The sequence below is a fragment of the Carassius gibelio genome, chromosome A7, assembly GCF_023724105.1.
Source record: "Carassius gibelio isolate Cgi1373 ecotype wild population from Czech Republic chromosome A7, carGib1.2-hapl.c, whole genome shotgun sequence".
Classification (NCBI taxonomy): domain Eukaryota; kingdom Metazoa; phylum Chordata; class Actinopteri; order Cypriniformes; family Cyprinidae; genus Carassius; species Carassius gibelio.
The window spans coordinates 21124568-21148201 of NC_068377.1; the positions used below are offsets into that span (position 1 = coordinate 21124568).

At 38.6% G+C, this 23634-nt stretch overlaps 2 protein-coding genes across 5 annotated transcripts; one reads left to right on the plus strand and one right to left on the minus strand.

The window, feature by feature from the left end:
* The first annotated feature begins 25 nt into the window (after positions 1 to 25).
* On the plus strand, positions 26 to 7720 carry LOC128016803 (sorting nexin-1). 4 transcript variants are annotated; one of them, XR_008184289.1, is made up of 10 exons: positions 26 to 572; positions 1909 to 2056; positions 2151 to 2432; positions 2527 to 3254; positions 3920 to 4074; positions 4922 to 5031; positions 5122 to 5215; positions 5299 to 5504; positions 5596 to 7102; positions 7176 to 7720. XR_008184289.1 is itself a non-coding variant. In XM_052601602.1 (10 exons), the coding sequence occupies exons 7-10, from the start codon at positions 4969 to 4971 to the stop codon at positions 5959 to 5961; spliced, it is 729 nt and encodes a 242-aa protein (XP_052457562.1). In that variant the 5' UTR covers positions 26 to 572; positions 1909 to 2056; positions 2151 to 2432; positions 2527 to 2846; positions 3176 to 3254; positions 3920 to 4074; positions 4922 to 4968; the 3' UTR covers positions 5962 to 7720. The 4 variants fall into 4 exon arrangements, 3 of the variants coding, with proteins under 3 accessions (XP_052457562.1, XP_052457563.1, XP_052457564.1); XM_052601602.1 differs by having other exon boundaries at positions 2527 to 2846; positions 3176 to 3254; positions 5596 to 7720; XM_052601603.1 differs by lacking the exons at positions 26 to 572; positions 1909 to 2056; positions 2151 to 2432 and having other exon boundaries at positions 2521 to 3254; positions 5596 to 7720.
* A 5644-nt stretch (positions 7721 to 13364) lies between these two features.
* LOC128016800 (lysosomal acid phosphatase) lies at positions 13365 to 23399 on the minus strand. The gene is made up of 11 exons (XM_052601600.1): positions 23205 to 23399; positions 17661 to 17756; positions 17204 to 17290; positions 16945 to 17097; positions 16669 to 16767; positions 16153 to 16242; positions 15349 to 15481; positions 14844 to 14932; positions 14567 to 14673; positions 14296 to 14474; positions 13365 to 14011 (listed from the first exon to the last, which is right to left on the minus strand). The coding sequence occupies exons 1-11, from the start codon at positions 23286 to 23288 to the stop codon at positions 13881 to 13883; spliced, it is 1248 nt and encodes a 415-aa protein (XP_052457560.1). The 5' UTR covers positions 23289 to 23399; the 3' UTR covers positions 13365 to 13880.
* Positions 23400 to 23634: the final 235 nt, after the last annotated feature.

Here is a 23634-nt window from a genome sequence, read left to right on the forward strand (position 1 = left end):
GTCGCATCAGCGCTCTTTCTGAGCTGCGCTCGGATGTTTAAAGCAGGCTGAGGTTACCTAGCAGCGAAATACAATCCACGCTTACCTGTAACATACAGTCAGTTAGAAACAACGCCAACCTCGAGACTTGATTCGTTAGGTGCGTTTGTTACATATATTTTCTTTAGTCGAAAGATGTCAAGCAACTACGGACGTAATCCTCCTCCTTTCCCTGATAATGAAGAGCAGGAGGCTGAATCGGACGCTCGAGTGCTGGACAGCGACGAGGAAGAGGAGGAGGATGAAGGCGAGGATATATTCACCGGCGCCAGTGTGAGACACCTGCTTCAGACTGCATAGCAAGTTTGCATCTGATCGAGTCATATATCTGTGGGGAAACGTTCAAGTGACATTTGACAGAAGCTAGCAGATAGCTTATAGTCAATGTCTGCAGCAGTTAGTCTCATAATGCAACTCAGGAACTGCACGAACTGCAATTATCATGTCATGGTTAATTAACACTGGAAGTGAATGAGGAGATACCCCCTGACAACGTAAAGCGCTTTGAGAGCTTAGAAAAGCGCTATATAAATGTAAGTAATTATTGTTATCAGCTGTTATGTTGGCACTGATCACATCATCTCCTGAAGAGGGCGATATCTTCATCGAGGAGGGCTCGTACATCAGGAGCGATGTCCATCACGACACTAATGGCCTTCACCCTGATGAAGAGCTGGATCTGTTCACTGGGAACGTTATTTCTCACCACTCCGTTACTGCACCATGACTCAAAATGAGCAATACATACGTAATGACACTTAAGTGTTGGAGAACAATGCATCTTGTCTTTAAAATATCGTGTCAGGATGATGCAGATCACTTAAAGATGCTTTATCTGAAATGTAAAAACTCAAGAAAATTGTACTTAAGGTATATTAACAAAAAAACCTATTAATATGAACTATTAATGAATAAACAGTTGTCAAAAATTGTGCTCAATTAAAATTATGTACCTACTTGAGTGGAAGTAAAAACACACACACGCGCGTAATGGTTTTTATACTGTACAAACTGTATATTCTATGGTCCTACACCAACCCTACACCTAACCCTTACAGGCAACTTTGTGCATTTTTATTTTCTCAAAAAACTCATTCTGTATGATTTATAAGCGTTTTGATAAATGGGGACATGGGTTATGTCCTCATAAGTCACCCTCTCCTTGTAATACCTGTGTCCTACCCATGTCATTATACAGAGTTGTGTCCTGATATGTCACAAAAACAAGAAAACACACACACACACATATAATTGAATTTGGGTATTTAAAAAGTAATCGGCGAGCACTTTTATGAGCTTCAAATTGGCTTTTGTAAACGAGACAGTAGAGATGTTCTAATTAGAGTGTTTCTAAACTTTCTTAAAAAAGAAACCTGTTGAAAATAATTTCTCATTGTTCTGACCATGTAAGAATCCAGGACACTGAACTGAAACCAATATCCTGAAACCTGTTACCAGAATATTCTCAGCTAAAGTGATCAGTATGTGATTTCACAAACATTTGAATATAGTGATTTTTAGTAGTTATTATAAAAACACTTTTCTAGAGCATGAAGTATTTGTCTGAAATGCATAGATTTTCTGTGTGCATGATTTACTGGCTTGTTAGTTACATTTGGATAGATAGTTTTAAATCATTGAGGAAATATTTAAGTCATATACAGGTACAATAAATTGCAATGAAATGAAAAGGTATTAATTTACATTGTAAATGTGATTGAGTAAAAGCACAAGTATTTGGTTTTAACAGAACTAATGTATGGTACAAATTTCCCCAAATAATACCATACTAAAATATAATGTTGAAGTGCTACTACCCACATACCTTACACCTCTGTGCTTTATTTGTTCTTTCTGTTCAAACACCAGAGGCCACTGTAGAACTGACGCTTACCAACACCACTAGTCAAGGCAGGACAGAGATTATCATCCTGATCACATCAGCCTTATAACACCACACATCTTCCTACGTAATTCAATACTGAAACCCAGCATTGTCACCAAGATCATGGAGAAGGTACTGAAACGAGACCCTTTACATGCCTATAGTTGCATTCTTGTAATATTTATTTAAGAGTCTTTATTCTAACAATGCTGATGAACTTAAACAGTCTCAGGAGGAAGAGAGTGGAGACCAGTTTGAGCTGAACATCGCAGTCACTAATCCAGAGAAAATTAGGTTGTATTATGCAACTTATTTTTCAACGTGAAAGTAAGCAAATAAGTGAATAACAAATTGATGTAAACTCTAAAATGATTTGAGAACTGTAAAATGGTTGAGAACCACTGGTTCTAGATGTCCTGGATGCTGAGAGCTACATTGAGTTCTTCTTCGTTATTGTGTTTCAGGAGATGGCTTGAATGCCTACATGTCTTACAAAGTGTCGACTCAGGTAGGCAAAAGCTCATCTCTAACCATTTTTGGATTGTTCAAGCTACATAAATCAGCATTTTGGCCCTTTTCCGTGCTTCTCTGTCTCTCTCCAGACTACACTGGTCATGTTCCCTTATGTTCTCAGTGCGTCAATGTTTCAGTGATTTTCTGGGACTTTATGAGAAGATATCAGCCAAAGTCACTCCCTGCTGGGTTGCATCATTCCACCTCCACCTCAGAAGAGTGTAGTGGGTAAAAAAGTTCTCATGCTCACTCTGGCTCCATGTCTAGTGGAGTTATTCTAGTGAGCTCATCTATACCCCTGTTCCACCGAGGCAGTTTGAGTGCTGGATCGGAGCCAGAGCCTAGTTTCAGATCGGTTCTTTGTCTTTTGACAACCAAAGCACCATCTCCGAACTAGGAAAAGTGGTTAGTAAGTAGCATTAAAACATTCCTGGGCTAGAAGTAAGTACCACTTGAGTCAGGGGCTGGGGCGGGGTTACTGTGACCAACAAGATGCCATTTTTGAAATAGCATCTAAACATGAAAACTTTAAATTTGCTGTGTTGGATGCCGATGTAGGTTTGCAAAGCCATGCACATCAATAGCAATGCAATTAATGCAAATGCACCAGGTTCATACTGGTGGAAAGGGGGTACTAGACATTCACAGTGGCCTGGATACATGAGAATGTTTTCTTTGAGCTTTCTGTTGGCTCTTACTTTTTTGCTGACTGAGTTTGTGGTTTGTGTTGTGTCACAGGGATGACTAAAGTGAAGGTGGTGAAGGAGGATTCATCCTCAGCAGAGTTTGTGGAAAAGAGACGAGCAGCACTGGAGAGGTGAACACATGGCAATACACATGACATAGAGGTTGATCAATTGCATTTTTCTTCTGATACTGATAACTAAATCCCAGGTGCAACCAAAAAATGGCTATAATAACAAAGTGCTGATGAATACAATGTGACATTTACAATATAAACACAGAGTAAACTTTATTATAATTTTTGGCTAATTGCACGACAATAGATAAAAACAAACAACACAATTTCTTCAGGAAACAACTGTGACACATAAGCCCCTTTTAATACAAAGATTTTGGAAAATTCACGGATGATCTGAGATTTGTTTTGGGATCGTCTGATTTTGGTTCATTCACACTGCCAGTGATTTTCTGTAATCTGTATGTGCATTCACACACATCCCATAAAGATCCCGTAAGACACGTGACATTACGATGGGACATGTGATATGTGATGTGTACTGTTTCACTTAAGCTGGCGAACAATCTCCGCTTCAGCACATATAGTGAAGAGCTCCCTGATCTCTGCTTCATACCAGTTTGCACATTTTTTCTTTGTGACTGCTGATCTGCCTTCAAAAAACCTGATAAGGGGGACACACGATAACATGCATCATCACTACAACACACCCCTTACGGCATTGGTTCTGGCTTTTGTTCACATAGGGCTCGTTCTGAGATTGATCCTGTCAATGTTACCAGGTCCCCAACCCGGCATCGACACTGCAATCAATCCCGGGATGTGTTTGCATTCATACAGAAGGCACCCTGGCAATTTCCAGTGTGAAAGGGGATATAGACAGCCACGGGGACTAAAGACAGTAAATATGGACAAATACAGACAACAGTGTCAGAAGGTACACAAAGTAAAAACAAAACTAGCAGTTAGATAAGTAATATATATATATATATATATATATATATATATATATATATATATATATATATATATATATATACATACACACACACACACACGTGTAGCAGATTTAGACACCACAAACCTTAAGAAGTTAGGAGCTGTTTCATTTTTATTTTGCAGTCATACACTAGAATCTTTAGGCATCAGTCATGTAAACGAATGCATTCATTGTTGCCGAGTTTTGAGTTGCAACAGCAGAACAATATGTTTATTGACCTCTAATATAAAATATGCATTCACATGCTAACGCACACTTGTTTTATTTTTAACTGGTTATATTTATATGTATATACAGTGAAGAAAAAATACAGAAAAAATACCCCCCTTTAAAATAATCACATTTTGTTGCTTTGCAGCCTGAAATGAAGTCTGACACAGTTTTTGTTTTATCAAGCTGTAGTTACTCAGTGCAACTTATGGCATCCAAGTGAAAGATATAACAACAGCATGTTAGAAAAAAAAAATCAAAAACCAGAATCACTGAGTTGGAAAAAGGATCACGCCGTCCTAAAAATGACTTGTAAACTCAAACAGGTGCAGCAAATCACCTTGTGATTATTAATCAAAATGTGATTATTTTGAAGGGGGTGATTCTTTTCTATACCCACTGTTTATTATATACTTATTTTCTGTAGGTATCTACAGAGAGTAGTGCCTCATCCATCTCTATTACAGAATGTTCAATAGTTTTTAGAGAGAGATGAGGTGACCACCTTTATCATGTTCCTTGATACACAGTATCTTTAGTGCCATATTAAATATCTAAACTTGTGTGTTTTTAGTTGCCCGGGGCGGTAAATACTCTTTTAGTGGACCTGGCCTCCTAAAGATGATAAACAGAGCATCAGATGCAGTGAATAAGATGAGCGTTAAAATGAATGAATCAGATAATGTAAGGGGAGCTCAGTTCGTGCAGTACTAAGACATAAATTCTTCCAGGTTGTTGCATTTGACTAGTGATTGACCCCTGTGTGTGTGTCAGTGGTTTGAGAGTAAGCTGCAGGAGGTGGAGAATGAGGAGCAGCTGCTGAGGAAGCTGCATGCTGCTGTTGACTCATTTGTAAACCACAGGAAAGGTGAGAATGAAAACTACACTGTGAAGCCAGTCCTCCAGATTCATACTGTTACAAAGCATCTCAAAGTCTTTCTCCTCTCGTAGAGTTGTGTAGTAACACAGCGGTGTTTAACAAGAGTTTGGCCATCCTGGGCAGTGTGGAGGAGAACTCTGCGTTATCTCATGCGCTGTCACAGCTGGCAGAAGTGGAAGATAAAATGGAGCAGCTGCATCAGCAACAGACCTTCAGTGATTTCTTCATCCTTGCTGAGCTCTTGGCCTACTACGTCAGGCTGCTGGCGGCCGTGAGGGTTAGAGAGCACAACCACATAACGCAAAACCAGCAGTGAGACCCCATTGCTTAAGTAATATGTTGTTTACTGTGTTGTTTGTTCTCCTCAGTGCTGTTCTGAGCAGAGAATGAAAGTGTGTCAGCATCTACAGGAAGCTCAGAGCACATTGCAGAAGAAACGAGAGGCCGAGGCCAAGCTGCTCTGGGAAAATAAATCCGAGAAGCTGCAGCAGGCTAAAGACAACATAAATGAGGTTAAATTGTTGAAAATTGGTAAAATGTTGAATGATAATATGAATGGTGTCTCTGCACAGTGGGAGTCTAAAGTCAGTCAGTATGAGAGAGATTTCGAAAGAGTCACCTGTACTGTGCGTAAAGAAGTGCTCAGATTTGAGGTAAGATGTGTCAGTCACATGTTCATCATGATGATGAATTTTATAATAGAAAAATGTCCTGTTTATTATTTCTCCATTTAAATATCCTATATAATAATAGGTACACTGATGTGCTATGGTTCTAGTGGTTTAAATTGTTTCAAATGATGGGCACAACCTCTTTTTTACATAGGGCAAACATTTTACTATTTGGTCAACTGCTATAATGATCAGTTATGCAAGTCCTAATTTATATGAATAATACATCAATTTTGTTGCATACCTGTTGCTGACATAATAGTGGCCTATTTCAAAAGCTTATGCAATTGTGTTCTCTTTATTTTTTCTGTTTCTCTTTAACAGCTCCCACTCATTATAGTTGTAATTCCTGTATTATTCTTGACAAAATATTTCAGTATTCCAATATAAAATGAAGCAAAGCACAACAGTTACAAGATGGTGCTTGGTGGGATTTTACAAAATAACTGTTGGATTGCTCCCTTTTCCTAAACTCGAGACAGGTGGATTGGGATTGCAGTTAAAGGTGCTGTATGTAGGATTGACAGAGTGGTTGAACTAGGTATTAAAGTCCAAATTCAAAACATTGGAGGTTAATATTAATTAAAATATTCTCACTTGATGCACACGCAGGTTGCCAGATTGCTTCCATGACTGAAATTAAATATGCTGTGTTTCCTTCTAACTGGCAACCCAGAGTGCCGAAATACAATTGGATAAACTGGAAGTGGGCGGATTTTACTAACCAAAACAGAGACCGACATTCTGTAACACACATTTTCAAAGGAGAATTACTGACTGTAGCATTGTTTTTCAGATAGACAAGTATGTTAACTTAGCATGTTTCTTAATTATCTGCAAACATATTATGGTATTTTTATGCTTTATTAGAGTCAAAAGTGTACATACAGCACCTTTAAATTACCTCACAACCACGGTTTGTCAAAAAAAACTGTAGGTAATTCGGCCAGGAATTTCCACAGGGATAATGGAAAGAAAAGCAGTCGTTCTGGATATGGAAGGCAATAAAATCACCAACTTGCCCCTGTAAATGTTAAACAATTACCCTAACCCTTTTGCACGACAGTTTAAAATACTTTTAGCTGAGCCCCTGGCGTGAGTTTTTTTTAGGTGACCGTTATTTTAGAATGTACCGCCTTATTGTTTTCTTTTCAAACAGCACATAGTGAAATACCTGGAGTCCCTGCTTCACACACAGACTAGAGTAAGTGTGAGTGTTTTTTTACATACAACACTGCTGAATAGTCTTTCATTAATTGCTATTTATCTTAAACCAGCTGGTGAAGTGTTGGGAGGACTTCCTGCCTGAGGCCAAAGCCATCGCCTGATCAGAGCCTTACCTCACACGCTCCTAACCTTTGACCTTGACAACAGACAATCAGTATTTCAATTTTCCTATTTCCTTTGCTCTCCATGTGTGAAATAACATGTACATCTTAATATTTGTTCATTGATAAGCTGATCCCCAGATTGTGATGGTAAACCTGTGCAGTGACCTGGATCACTGTTGACAACTGAATGTTGAGTGTAAAGGTTAAAGACCAGAGTGGGATTAAAAAAAATGGCCGGTGTCTTTGAATGAAGTCCCATGTGTTGTATTGAAAATTTTGACTGAATGTTTATGTTCTCAAACAGTTGCACTGATCTGGACAAGTCCATATAATAGTCTTCTTGCAGTATAGGTGTACAAACATTTCTATAAAAAATTCTAGATTAATTATTGTACTTAAAACATACATTAATAACAAAAAAGATGGTTAATTGATTTTAAGAGAATGTTTAAAAAACAATCTTTAACATGTATGCAGCGCTGGTTATTCATGATACCACAGTAGCTTGCAGAAACTGGAGCCTCATTTATAAAATGCATTTACAAATAGATTTCATTCAATGTCAAAAGTAAGGATTTACAAAAGCATGTGTATGAACTTCCTGTGCTCATATACCAGTAATTAAACTTGATTAAGAACATGTAAAGATAAAAAAAGCTATTTTCCTGACACTGAAGACTTGTGCCATTACACATGTACTATGAGCTTCCATTTTGACTGTTAACAAGATGTCAGTGACCAGGTACATGAAAGATGTGCATTTGTTTAAAACAGTTTACAGTTGTCCTGTCAAACATTATTTGTCTATTTGTTGAAAATAAAAAGGTTGTTGTCATCTTTTCAGATCAAGTACATCTCAAAACATCAAAATTTCATAAGCTAATCAATACAGCTTTTGTGTCAAATTTTCAGTTATGCAGAGATCTGCACTGAGACAGTTAAAATTCAAATATTAAAAACAAAGAAACAATTAAGGACTTTAGAACAATCTGGACAAATTGCCAATAATGTTGAGTGGCAATATTAATTTTGTTAAAATTCTTACTGGGCATGTTTATTAGCCTAATAATTTTGTATTAAAGGCAGGGTAAGCGATTTCTGCTAGCCAATGCTGACATTTGAAATCACCAAACGAACACGCCCCTGCCCCAAAAGGTGAGACTTAGGTCTCTGCAGAGCAAAAGTGGGCGTTTATGACCTTGTGGGTGTTTTCAAACTGCTGGTGTTTCTAAGTCATTCAATCAAAATGATCCCTCTTACCTAACCCCACCCCTAAACCTACCATCACTATGACGTCAGCCAATCAGGCATCATGGTCTAAAAACACCCTGATCTGGTAACTCCCCTTACTTTCCTGCAGAGACCTATATTTGGTAAAAGGTTATTGGCTCTACTTTGATAGCTCTGCCCCACACCATGCATGTCTACATTGGATGTGAGTGGTGCGGCAAAATAGGTGAGGGCAATATCTCCATCATGAAAGTCTGTGATGCTGTCTAGCGGTCTACAGTAGCCTACACCATACATATATATATATATATATATATATATATGAAAATTACATCAGAATCACAACTGAATGCTAGCACAGATGATCAAACAGCAACCACAGCGGCTAACGTAATGTCTTGTTCCCGCCTCTCAGGGAACCGAGGTTACGATAGTACTGTATAGCTGGTTATAACAGTTCACAACACATGAATGAAACTTAACTCACCGAAAGTACATGTGACACTACAGAGGGTACATCCAGCTTGTAAAACCTGGCGAATGTGTTCTGGGAAGACCAGCCAGCAGCAAGACATAAATCCTGGATAGACATACATCTAGACCAGGCCCATGATGGAGATACTGCCCTCACAGAATGAGCTCTGGTGTTGAGGGGTCTATCCTTTCCCTGGCATTCGTAAGCCAACGCAATAGCATCTACAATCCAGTGAGAAAGTCTTTGTTTTGAAACAGCACGTCCATTATTACATCCACCAAAGCACATGAACAGCTGGTCCGTAGGATGAAAGGCAGCTGAGCGATTCACATACATCTGCAAAGCCCTAACAGGGCAAACAGCGCTCTGAGCTTCAGCATCACACAAAGCTTATGGCTCAGCAGATAAGGCGGGCAGGGAAACAACCTGTGCTCTGAATGGTGTATTGAGTGACTTCGGAACGTAACATGGTCTCGGCCGGAGAGTGACATTACAGTTGCCATGTCCGAAACCGATGCAATCATCATCAATGCGTGTAAGTCTCTGTGATTGCCCATTAACCGGGGAACGAAAAGCAGCAATAGCGGCCACATACATCTTCAGCGTGGATGGCAAACTCCTGCAATCCAATCTGTGCTGTAGAAAGCGCAAAACATCTGACACGGAACAGGTTCCCCTGCATCATTTTGTGAAAACCCCCACTTCGGAGCGTAGAGGCACCTGGTAGAAGGTGCCCACGCCTCCGTAAGCATGCTCAGCACTCGTAAATGCAGAGCATCCCGCCCATTTATTGTCCCCGCAGCGGCCACACATGAAGGCTTAGACAGCAGATCCTTCCTGAGGGGGATTTTCCATGGGGGAGCCACCACTAATTCTCTCAGGTCCGCGAACCAGGGATGATTCAGCCAGTTCAGGGCCACGAGTATAACTAATGCTCTCTCCTCCCTGATTTTGCACCACACCATGGGCAGAATATTCACCGGAGGGAATGCGTAAAGTCTGGCTTCCGGCCAATGTGATGTCAGGGCATCTCCCGGCAGGGGGGAGTGAGATAGAGAGAAGAATGTCTGTTGGTGCGTGTTCTCGCTTGTGGCAAACAAATCTACTTCCGCTCTCCCGAATTGATCCCAAATCATTTGAACTGATCCTGGGTGAAGCCTCCACTCTCCTGTAGGAATCCCGTTCCTCAAAAGCATGTCCGCTCCATGGTTCAGAATACCGAGGATGTGCGCCGCTCTTAAGGAGAGAAAGTGTCGGTCTGCCCACAACAGGAGACTCGATCCCTGTTTGAATAGAGCTCTGGAACGCACACCGCCCTGGCGAGTTATGTATGAGACCACAGACGTGTTGTCAGTTGAATCAGTACATGTTGCCGTTCCAATTTTGACTGAAAGGCTTGTAGGGCTAAGGACACCAATTCCACCAATATGATTTATGTGCCACCTTCTCTGTGACTCTGACCACAGGCTTGAGGCAGGTACGCCCAGGCACACTGCTACCCAGCCTGAAGTTGACGCGTTCATCGAGATCACGTTGCGCTGCTCAGACCCCGCCCAAATCAGGAATGGCTCCTCACTCTCAATACCCAAAGAAACTCCTATGCTGAACATATCCAGCTGCTCCACGGTTTCAGACCGTGAGTGACCGTAATGCGTTTGTGGCCCGAAGACCACACCCTTGGCAGGGTCTCGAGTCTTCAGCTGCAGTGGCCGCATATGCAGCAGGCCTAGATAGCCGCTGCCATCAGTCCCAGAAGTCCATGAAATTCCCTCAGTGACACCGACCTGCCCGGTCTGAAACTGCACAGTCTCGATGAAATTGCCTCTATGTGCTCTTGAGAGATACGGGCTCGCATCGACATTGAATCCAATCATCTTCCCAGATATGTTATGGTCTGACTCTGTATAAACACGCTCTTCTGCATATTCACACACAGTCCCAGCGTATCCAAATGGCGAAGCAGTGTTTCCATGTGACTGATTAGCACATCTCGAGTGGGCTAAAATCATACAATCATCCAGATAATTCAAGATGCACATTCCGCTCGATCTTAGGGGAGAAAGCGCTGTGTCCACACACTTTGAAAATGTGTGGGGAGCCAGGCCCAGGCCAAACGGAAGCACTGAATACTGATAAGCCGCGCCTTCTAAAGCAAACTTTAGGAAGTGCCTGTGGCGCGTCGCTATTTGAATATGGACGTACGCATCTTTTAGATCCACTGAGGCGAATCAGACCCCGGGCCGTATCTGTGCCAAACTCTGTTTCAGCATTGTCCTTCTGAATGCGCGCTTGTGAAGTGCTTGGTTGATGGGTCTCAGGTCCAGATTTGGACAGAGTCCACCATCCTTTTTTGGCACCACGAAGTAGCGGCTGTAAAACCCGCTCGGAGGGACACGCTCTATCGCTTCTTTCTCAAGCAGACTGAGAACTTCCTGTCTCAGAACGGATCCGTGCTGAATCATTTCCAGTATCCACGGTGAAAAGCCCGAGCAGCTCTGAGACAGGACAAGTCACACAGTGTTGGGTGCAAGAAGAAGAAAAAGCTCTTTTTGTGAACGGATACGTGTTTTTATTGCGTAACTCACACAAACAGCATTTTGGAAACCCACATGGCAATCGTCGCCCACAGGAACATGGGGTACAAGACTTCTAGCGTGAAGAGAGAGATTCTGATGTAATTTTTGCACCCATGCAATTTATACTGCCCGCGTCCTGTCAGTATTTGCATGCTTCGTGTCAATTGGCCAGCTGTCCTCAGCTTTTTTTTTTTTGATGCACTGACACAAATTTCAAATGATTTTCACCAGTCGATTTGTTGCATCCAGTGTAGAGATCGGCTTTAGCTGTTGCAGCAAAGTGCATGTCTGAGGTAGACACAGTGTTACTCACACATTGAGAAAAAAACAAAGCTACCACAGTGTCTGTCCATCCTGTAGACCAGTATTTTCCAATTCTGGTCCTGGAGAACCCCCATCAGTGCACGCTTTTGGTGTCTCTCTTATCCAATGCACACATTTGAGGTCTTGGAGTCTTCACTAATGAGTTGAATCTGGTGTGTCTGAACAGGGAAACATCTAAAATGTGCAGTGCTGGAGGTTCTTCAGGAGCAGGATTAGGAACCACTGTTGTAGACTAAAAGCTCTCTCCTCCGCATCATGAGTAGACACGCCCCATTCTGCTGATTGGCTACAAATTTGTTTTGCTATTCGTCCTGTTTCAGTTTTCCAAAACGTTATTGTAAAAATGGCTCACCCTTCGTTTAAAGGGTTAGTTCACCCAAAAATTTTTATTTGGCCATGTTCTACTCACCCTCAAAGCATCCTAGGTGTATGTGACTTTCTTCTTTCAGAATAATCCAATCGTTATATTAAATATTGTCATTGCTCTTCCATGCCTTTCAATGGGGCTAAGCGGTTGTCTGGAAATCTGGATATTTATCTTACAAAAACGCATGGATTCACTACAAGGGGCCTTAATTCACCCCGCTGAACCGTGTAACGGACATTTTATTACAGATGCACACACTTTATTTCACGTCTTCTGAACTGTTGACAGCAAACACCCGCTTACCCCCATTGAAAGGATCGGAAGAGCAAAGACAATATTTAATATATCTCCGATTGGATTATTCTAAAAGAAGAAAGTCACTTACACCTAGGATACTTAGAGGGTGAGTAGAAGACGGACGATTTTTCATTCTCAGGTGATCTAACCCTTTAAATATGAAGTACATGGAACTGATTTTTTTTTTACTGTATTGAGACATGAAAGCATAAAATGTGTATTCATGTGTTCATAGTGCAATGACAAAACATCAAGAAAACTGCCCAAGATTAAACTACTCCAATAAAGTAGTAGTAAATCTCTTCCAGGTCTGTTGTGAGCATGTTCACAACACTGCATTGAAGCTGATGTCATGCCATGCTGCTTATGTATCCATCTTTATTATTGGCTGCACCAGAAAACACGTCAGCAGCGTCAACAGTCACAGCAGTCGCGCTAACAACAGACCCAGAAGAGAAGACAATGCTGAATAAAGTTATCATTTTTGTAATTTTTGGACCAAAATGTATTTTCGATGCTTCAACAAATTCTAACTGACCCCCCTGATGTCACATGGACTACTTTGATGATGTTTTTATAACCTTTCTGGACATGGACATTATACCGTACATACATTTTCAATGGAGGAATCAAAAAAGGTCTCAGACTAAATCTAAAATATCTTAAACTGTGTTCCGAAGATGAACGGAGATCTTACAGGTTTGGAACGACATGAGGGTAAGTCATAAATGACATAATTTTTATATTTGGGCGAACTAACCCTATAACCTGAGAAGACTTTTCATATCAGCATGTTGTAATTCAGAAATTTACTAATCAAAACTCTTCTGTTGCTGTAAATCAGGAGAAAATCATGAGGGTAAGAGTGCATTATAAGGCCTCAATGTTTATTAAGTAGGCTTTTGTTGTCCCATCTGAATCAGGCGTTGACAACTACAGTAGATTTAAGGGCCTGGGAGCACAAACAGTAGGACGCCAAAATCCTTGTTTCAATGAGGACTCACAATCTTGGACATATTGAGTTCAAGTTTTAGTTCCATCATTGACACTTGTAAACAATCTTCCATTACAATAAAATCCCTGAGCCGAAGACACACATGAAGTCAAGTTTCTTAGTTACATGTCTGTGCACTAAACATTGTTACGTTAATGCTACTGACACCATCACAACTCATGATTCCCTTTTCCTCAAAACACTTAAGGTTACAAGTAAATAAAACGATATCAAGTGTTCCCCAATGTAAAAGAAAAATAAATGTGTGGCCAAAAAGAGTTCTGTCTTGTCAGTTGTCTTAAGAATTTCTCAAGAAACTGGCGTTGTGTCCTCATAGTTCCTCTTCACTGTCCCACAGTTCCTCTGTGCGGAGGAGCCGATACGTTTGTCAGGAATCACTCTCATTTATGACATGACTATAGGTACCCATGGGGTCTTTTAGACGGCATAGCACTACAAACAGCAGCAGTACCAGGAGGAAGAGAAGACATCCACACACAGCCAGCGCGATAATGACCTCTGTACATATATCAAAGAGAGAGAACGATTTAAATCAAAGTAACTCAAATTGATAGAAAAATCTATATTAAAATCTATATAATCAATATGGTTGACCACTTTATGTATATTTTGAAAGATATTTAAAATAGTATCTTGTCATAGGAAATAAATTGCATTATAAATATCAATAAATAATTAAATATACATAATTTACAATTTATGTTCACACAAACATAAAACAGCAAACAGCATACGTTTGCAAACAATAAACAGCATTTATTAACATAAAAGATTGTGATTACCTTTGTCTGTGGCTTCCTTCCTTATCTGACACTCTTTATCCCTGTCTTGTGGTATGACTTCACGTGTGAGGTTCACAAAGTCCTGTAGGGAGCAGCGCTGGGAACAGCCCGGTAAAGACACAGGGTATGGTTCAGACACATCAGTGTCATTGCGATAAAACATCTCCACTGTAAACATCCTGAAAGAGCAACGCAAAGGTATATTTTGGTTGACCAAAGCGTGTCTACTTGAAACATGGATTTAAGAAACACAGTTCTGACACACAGTTACCCGTTCTCTTCCTGGTGAAGTTCAATTAGATGACACGATGCATAAGGTGGCTGCAGGCCATTAAAGACATTCAGAGCTTCCTGCAGGGCTACAACTGTTGTGTCATGCTAGTGAAGAAAGGGTTACATGGGAGAACATTACATGAACTGCTTACTCTAAAGAGGACACATTTATTTTCTTTTTCTTTCTTTATTTTTTAGTAGGCTATTGACTGAAAAAGGGAAGTTTGGGTGTTTTGGTCTGCTGATGTTTCATTTAAGTGTGACACATGACTCACAGCTGAGTATACCATCATCTTCACTTCCTGTTTAGAGTCCAGTGCTGCAGCATTTGACAGATTCTTAATAATCTGACCTAACAGCAGGCCTGTAAATGAAAGCAAAAGTGCAGTTTTAGCACAATAAAGTGTCACAGGATCACAGTACTGCACTTGTGTATTTCAGTTTGAATTTAGAATAAGTCCAGCCACGGTTTCTTTACATTGACATTTACCTGCACTATAAATGCCCATTGTTTCATTTTGCAGCCTCTCCATCTACTCCTACAAAACTCAGTTGCCTATATGTGTAACTATATGTTAACTATATTAACAAGAATCCTCTCTCTTTTTTGAAATATTAAAAACTACTTTCAATGTTTAACCTCATATAATAGTTTTTTTCTGGCTTTTTGGCTCTTATTATTGTTTTCATTTAGTTTATTTTTTTGCTATTGTTGTTGTATATTACTTGCCATTATTGTAGGTTTATTTGAAATTACTTTAAAAAAGAAAAAGCTCTCACCTCCCTGAAGTCTGCACTTTTCTTTTCTCTTGTAGACTCCAAACAAAATCTGATAAACAAAGTTGTTTAAGACCTTTAGCGTCTCCATCACACTTGGAGTAACCCAATCAGGTGGTCGCATCCCATGCTTTGCCTGGGGAAGGAGAATAACGAGAAGAGGTGGAGAGGGAAGATTTTCTGATCTGACACAGTTCATGGTGTCTGTCTGAGCATTAGGATTTAATTTATTCTGAGCATCATGAGATCAGTCTGATATAAAATTAAGTAATGGTGATTCAGTTTGTGGTACGGCCATTATTGCAAGACATTTACCGCAAAGCCTCATAATATCATGAATGTGTCCACACAGACCGGGGAATTGTTTTACCCACAAGCCATCAAACTTGTGAACGACTGTCATGATAAATGTGTTTGTGTAATAAGAGCCTCCTGTGATATTGTAAATGCCCAATAACAATCAAATAAAATTGTGATAGATCTATATATGCACATTTATTGAAATAGTTTGAGAGTGTAGGGAGAACGCTTTGTAGCTCACAGTAGATCTTGAATCATTTTGACGTTATCATTTAAAATAAATTCCTCTATGTAGAAAATAAATGAAATTGTTTCTTCTGGAGCCCTAAATCTGCACTTGATAGTGAGTAAAAAAAAAAAACCTAGATTTGCACACACCGCCTTCATTTCAATATATCATTCATTCTTAAAAACGATACTTAGCAGGTGAGATTGACTGGCAGAGTTTTTTAATCCTAGATATAGCCATGAGTGCATGTGTGCACATAAATACCAGGTGAAACTCACCTCACAGAACAATGTGTCATACAAACTCCAAATATTTCCAAAGTCGAGTTTCTCCAGTCCTGTTTTATTTCTCACCATCGCGAAAAAGCCCTGCATAAAAACATAATGACATCCCCATAAGTGTAGTAACCAATATGGCTGGGATGGCTAATCTACTGTTTCTACTGTCTTTGTGCACATATACATGCTAACATTGTAAGGTGCATACTAACATGCAAGTAAATTACTAACATGAAAAAAACAGGGAGCGAGATTTAAAATGGAATCAGAATAGCACTAAAACTTTAAATACTTTGACTGAGGAGCATATGTTTTCTGCCATCTGGCAAAACATTTTCACAAAATCAATAAAACGATTTACATTTCTTCCATTTACATGATATTTACCCAAACAAAACAAGGATGTAGGGATTCAATATGTTCTTAAAACAGGCCTAAAGTCTTAAATTGTTAAAATCTAAGGTAAGAATGTTTTTAGTTTAATTATTAATGTTAATTATCACATGGTGGACTCACCTTGTAGGTTTCAGTCATGTTAAGAAAAATGTTTGTTTTTTCAGTCTCATTCATTAACTGTGTGTAGCGTGGACAGTCTTCCAGAGGGAATGAGAGCAGCTGGAAAGAAAAAATACAAACACACTGAAGGCAGATCGTGTAGCAATGGAAACAGATTTTAAACATTTACTGTGCAAATTTGACTTCATCACTGAAGAGAGGTCAGGGCCAAGTTTCAGTGTGCTGCAAAAAATTTGGAGAGAAAAGGGAGAACAGAACTTCAGTGTGATGTATTACCTTCTCTTTTTCCGCTGGGACAGTGTGAACAGGTATTGGTTGCCATCTCAAATCTGGATTAAACACCTCAGAACCGTTAGGTGGGAACATGCCAGCCAGGTTTGCTTCTGCACTCATTAGAGTCCGATCAACATCTGTGCTTCTGATGAATATCTACGGCACAAAGACATGATTACTTTTTCTATGTAAACACATAAGTCTGATAACTCTGTTAAAGTTTATTGAACATATTTAAACAATAATTTAGAGAGACAGTAACCTCATGCCGGTCATAGCTCTCACTCAGGAATCCCGTGTAGCGTTTCTTTAAAAACTGACCCAGTTCGAAGTGTTGCTTCATTCCCTCCTGGAATGATCAGAAGATTGAGTTGAAGTAATAAAATCAGCCTCCTACTAAATCTTATATGGAAAGAATTTAATTAAATCCTTAAAGGTGCATTCAGTAATTTGGTGCCAACTAAAAAAAGTGTCATCTGAATGTGAGAGGATGACTGATAATACTCATAAAATGTTTCTACAAAAACTGTTTTAATTATGTAAGGAGCAGTTCACCCCCTCAATGTATATATAAACACAATTTAGCACGCACAGACACTTGCATGTTTCTATATAAACTAAAGGCAACTGAAGTAGCACATAACCAGTTAAAACAAAGAGCATAAGGTATGTATGTGGGTGTGGGTGTGTGTGTGTGTGTGTGTGTGTGCATACTGTACCTGAGAGAGCTGTCCAAATCCCTGAGGCCAGTCACTCTCCTTATAGGGATCAGTTGGATAGATCTCGATTGGAGATCTGTCACCATGTCGATAAAGCTGACAGAGAGGAAGTCATATATCTCATAAGTATTGGGGATTTATGTGTGTGTTCAGAGGAAAGAACTACACCGTGCAACTGTGCGGAGTTTAGCAAAACCAACTTGTCAGGTGCTCATCCTGACACCCAGATACAGGTCACACAGTTGTCTGTAAACACATTCTAATTGGATGAGCAAATTTAGTTTATCTCATTATCTTTATCTCGGTCTTTCACAGAAATCAGACTTATTTCAATGTGTTTAATGCATAAAGATTTCAGTTCTGGCTTGTGACTTCTCTTTTACACTAAAGGTCTATCTTATCCACTTAGGTCTACTATAGAAGGACTTATTGAAATCACTTTCAAAACATCAAGTAGGTGTTCTATGAATGCATTAAATTATAGTCATGTCACACAATCACGTTTCAAATCACTCAGCCCTCTGGTTCATACTTCCTCATCTGCAGTGACCTGATCGTCATGATTTCCCACAAAACGCTTTTATTCACTTATTTAAAACAGGTGTGAGTATCAAATATGACTAACCACAATACAAAAAAAAGTGGTTTTATGGTTTTTATGTGGCACAGAGGTGAAACAAAATGTATAAACATTCATATCTTGAAAATGAAACAATAACACCAACTTAAGAACTAAGTAGAATAAACATGTAGATTTGTGAGCACAAAAAGAAGAAAAGTTAAATCTTTAAATACTCTCATACAGCATATTAAAAATCTGATATTTGTATTATTGTTTATAAGATTAAGTGATAAGAATTATAGTGGGATACAAAATGGGGATTTAAACCATTTTTTGTTATGAATGAAAAATTCTGCATTCAATATAAAGAAGTTGGCAGTGGTGAGCATTCAAGACATAAATGATTTTCATAATAAGACCTTTGAGAACAAAGAAATGGTTTAAATTTTGTACAATCAAAATATAAATGGAGAGCGGTTTCTTCTGAAATACCACAAAATGAATGTGCCTCCATGTCAGAACGCCCTTATAACTGGATCTGCAAAACATGTCCATTAAAAGCCAGGACTTTTTCCGAAACAAACGAAGCACGATAGAATTTAGTGGACTTAAGCTTGTATCAAAATTTTTTATTCCTTTTGAGTTTCGGTTCCTTGCCGCTGTCGCCTTTGGCTTGCTTAGTTGGGGACACTTCATCTACAGCGATATCGTTGACTTGATTGCAAATAAATTCACAGACACTATTTAAAGTGAACAGAGATGACATCACTGATTTCAATGATGAACTGCCTTTAACTGTCATTTTGCATTATTGACGCACTGTTTTCCTAATGAATGTTGTTCAGTTGCTTTGAGGCAATGTATTTTGTTTATAAAGGTGACTTGACTTAGACAGGAACGTGCAATGAAAAACAAAAACAAGTATCATCATGTGATGAACACAAACATTGACTAAGCCGGTAGGTTTATTAAAATATCTAATAAACAAAGTTTATGTCGAGAACAAGTTGCAAGCTAAAAACAAAGTTGGTAGCAAACAATGGTTACTCGTGTCAGCAGATATTACGTTACCACTCACACGTCGTTATGATTGATGCCGTTTCGAAGTAGACAGACATCGACCGAAGACAACGCAAAGCATTGAAAGAAGACACAGACATCAGTTCATATTTACACAAAAACACAGAGTTCTAATGCATAGAAATATGACACATAACAAGAAGCCAGAATGTGTGTGTCGTTTTATGAACAGCTTTTAAGACAAAAGGTTCTGTCAGGTCCGTGTACGTTTTGATAGTTTGTTTTTTCGATTGAAACACAAAACAAAATAACGAGAAACCACCTGTTTTTCGTTTGTCGTTTCAAACCAAAATCAAAGAAACGGTCAAAAAAGAGCCGTTCTCCCGTTTTTGGTTCTGAATCTAAAAACGAAAAATGACAAAACCAAAATCAAATAACGTTCCGATTTTGGTTTTTTGAAATTCCTTTTTCCATTTTTTCGTTTGAAGATCTACATTGAAATACAGACAGGTTGGCCACGTGACCCGGAAGTAATAGTAAATATGGCCTATCAAAATAAAAGCCAAGCTTTTAGAACGGTCATATTATGCAGCGCTAACGTTATACCAGAGAAACGTTAGAAGAAAAATCTATTAATAAATAGCCTTATATAAACCTGGACCGGAATAAATATGTTAGCAACAGTAGTTTATTACAGCTATTTAACATCGTGCCTATCCAGACATCACCAGTCACGTTTAATGAGCGCATTGTTTGGCTCAATACAGTTGGTAATATAGGTTAACCTAAGAACTTATGTGTGCAGAGTTGTTACTGTTAGCGCTATATTATATAATTAAATTTATATTTAATGTGGTTTCCACCGTAATGAATAACTGTTCCCCCTTTCTACCAGCAGGTGGCAGTATTTAAATGACTGACTGTATGGTGTCTTTGGTAACTGTTTTAAATCAAGATTACTGATACAGATGTATTTATTGTTGTTCGTTGTATTTTGTTTTTATTTGCCTAGTTATCATCATCATCATCATCATTCACCCAGCCCAGAGTTAAACCTGCTTCTGTTTTAACCTGATTATAACACTGCACTGCTATCAGCTTCTTATAGCAGCTCAGACAACAAACTCACATCAGACATGTCCTAATCCTAATGTAGGCCATCTAGCCAAAATAATGATTTACCAGTGTGCTATATACTTTGTGAATCTTTCTTCTCTATACACATTCCAGTTTGTATAACATACAAAACTCTGATTGTGTTATGCCAGTGAAGAGAATCCATAAAAGTCTTAAAATTTTATATAGCACATAGATGCTTTCAAGGGCATTGCATGTACAATCAATGGCTGCAGAACATTTGTTAAGCCCTAAGGTAAGAACATTTTACAAAGTCCTCAAAAGAAAACCCCAAAACATAATTACATTACTAAAAACAGGCTGTCAACGCTGATTACATCAGGAATAACTGCAACAAAACGTTTCCAGTAACTTTTGATATGTCCTGCTTATTGACTTGGACGAATCTTTGCCCATTCCTCTGTACAGAACAGCTTCAACTCTTGGATGTTGGTGGGTTTCCTCACATGAGCTGCTTGCTTCCTCATCCTTCCACAACATTTCAATCATTTTAAGGTCATAACTTTTGACTCTGCCTTTCCAAAACATTCACTTTATTCTTCTTTAAGGTAGGTGGGTATATTTTGTCACAATATAATATATATAATAGTATAAAGTATAAATTGAGTTTGTATCTCCCTTCTGGTACATAGCAGACATTATCAGGCTAATATAGAAGCAATTATAAAAATGGTAAACATAAAAAAACTATGATCAGTGGAGCAGTGCTGAGGATGAACTATAGTTTAAGAGTCTGATAGCTTGGGGGGAAATGTTGCTCTGCAGTTGGTGCGGCAGCAGAAACTTCTATATCTCTTCCCAGAAGGCAGCAGGATGAACAAGCTGTGGCTGGGTGGGTACTGTCCTGTTGCAATGGCATATTGGATTTTAATATTTGTATCAATATAAGTGTGATGTAGCTTCAGTGAAGATGTAACCAGCAAAAAAAAAAATATATATATATATGGATGTTACTGTCATACAATATAGAAAAAGAGGCTTAGAACTACAGAGATATATAGGGGATACATGGGAATGTTTAGAAATATCATTACTATGACTACAATTTTTATTAAAATGTAATTATTGTAGTCAATGGGAATATATAACTATTAACACACTGTAACACTAACAAGTGAAATGAGACAGATGAAAATTGCTTGAGACAACTGTTGAAATATTTGTTGAAAAATATTCTGAATCTTGCAGATGTGATGGAAAACCCAGTTGTGGCACCGTGCTGCCGCAGCCTCGTTGGATGCCGGGTCTGCGTTGAGCAGTGGGCAACTACCTCGCCGCACTGCCCAAAATGCAGGGACGAGATGTTCCAAGAAAAAAAAAATTTAAATTACAGGGATGGGGGAGATTGTGAATGTTTTGAAAGACACTATTAGTTAGGAGATTGTTTTAGTTAGTTTTTATTTTAGGTTTAGGTTTTAAGTTAAGTCAAATGGTTAAGTTTGGTTATGTTCATCTGTTATGTTATTTTATGCAATTAATAAATTGTTCAATTTTATTTTCTATTACTCTCACTTGCAGAACTCCTTTTGTTGTATTCATTTTATGTTATTTTATGCAAATAATAAATTAATATAAATATTTTAATAAAATAAATTATGTTCACTTTCATGACATACTGCTTGTTGTCTATTATAACACAGTAGAACCACACACCCAACTGGACTGAAGGCCTATATGTGAGACATGTTTTTAAATTTGTGAGTGTTACAGTCAACTAAAACTTCACGCAGTATAATAGCACATGTAAATCAGACAATCAAACATGAGGAGAAAGAGCTCATTTTATTGAGTAGGCTAATGCCTTAAGCAGCTGTGCTAGGAAACGTGATTTGTGAAAGCACAGTTGTAATGAAAATAATGGAAAGTGTTTTAATTACAGAACATAAAGCAATATCTCCATGACAGTAGCTCGCACAAAGCAGACACAGTGCGACACCTACTGGTGTCTGTAATCGTTTTGAACCGCCCTTGATTTTAAACTTCGTTGGATTATTAACGTTACATGGAGGACTGAGAACCTTCACATATGTCGTTTTTTATTGTATTATAAACAAACTACTATCACTATTAGTTAACTAGCCAGTTCAATACATTTATATTAATATGTTAATTAACACTTTATAACGTGAGCGAGGTAACAGCGTGTCCTTGGGCTTTTTGAAAATAGATATGATGCGTTAGGATAAAATTATATTTGAGGACCAACACAAGTTTTACGAGGGTGTCAATCGAATGGCAAAGACGAGATAGGGACTGATATTTTGATGGCAGAATCCCAATCTCCCTCATTATTAGTTAGGCCTGCGCATGACGTCACGTGGGAATTCACGTTGAATCGCTGTCCATTACGGTGGAAACCACATTAAATATAAATTTAATTATATAATATAGTGCTAACAGTAACAACTCTGCACACACAATAAGTTATTAGGTTAACCTATATTACCAACTTATAAAACGTTTGTAAAAAGCTTGGCTTTTATTTTGATAGGCCATATTTACTATTACTTCCGGGTCACGTGGCCAACCTGTCTGTATTTCAATGTAGATCTTCAAACGAAAAAATGGAAAAAGGAATTTCAAAAAACCAAAATCGGACCGTTATTTGATTTTGGTTTTGTCATTTTTCGTTTTTAGATTCAGAACCAAAAACGGGAGAACGGCTCTTTTTTTACCGTTTCTTTGATTTTGGTTTGAAACGACAAACGAAAAACAGGTGGTTTCTCGTTATTTTGTTTTGTGTTTCAATCGAAAAAACAAACTATCAAAACGTACACGGACCCTGTCAAACCAGCTGCAGACAGATTAAACATTATAGTGCTTACCACAGTGACAAACTTCAGCGTACTTTCTCCAGTGGAAAGACCGAAAGCAAAGAGGAAAGCGATGGCCAGAAAACAGGACTCCATACTTGTGGACAAGCACCTGAAGCAGAGCACAGTAACCTCACTGACTGAATGATGATCGTTGTCTCCCAGGTTTCACAAACACAAGGCACGAGATGCGAGTTTTTCCGGAAGTGCTCCCATTGGTCAACACATTCTGCTTCTTTAAAAACACGTGATTTGATTGGCTGTCTCGGAACAGTCAAGGACTCCGGAATAATAATTTGTTTTTTTTGGATTGTTTATGATGCAAATGTCATTTAAAATTTAAATCCAGTCTCCTGTTATATTTTTATTCAGTATTTATGAGTTATTATTTAACCTGATATGCATGACTCTAATAATTTGTATTCGTGTATATTAATATTAA

Excerpts from the sequence above, each read along its gene's own strand:
- LOC128016803 (XM_052601602.1), top strand. The coding sequence starts at position 4,969 with ATGATAAACAGAGCATCAGATGCAGTGAATAAGATGAGCGTTAAAATG. Across the intron at positions 5,032-5,121 it reads AAATGAATGAATCAGATAAT|TGGTTTGAGAGTAAGCTGCA; the intron begins GTAAGGGGAGCT and ends TGTGTGTGTCAG. Across the intron at positions 5,505-5,595 it reads GGCTGCTGGCGGCCGTGAGG|TGCTGTTCTGAGCAGAGAAT; the intron begins GTTAGAGAGCAC and ends TGTTCTCCTCAG.
- LOC128016800 (XM_052601600.1), bottom strand. The coding sequence starts at position 23,288 with ATGGAGTCCTGTTTTCTGGCCATCGCTTTCCTCTTTGCTTTCGGTCTT. Across the intron at positions 17,757-23,204 it reads CGCTGAAGTTTGTCACTGTG|CTTTATCGACATGGTGACAG; the intron begins GTAAGCACTATA and ends CCTCTCTGTCAG. Across the intron at positions 14,674-14,843 it reads AGATGATGGTATACTCAGCT|CATGACACAACAGTTGTAGC; the intron begins GTGAGTCATGTG and ends TTTCTTCACTAG.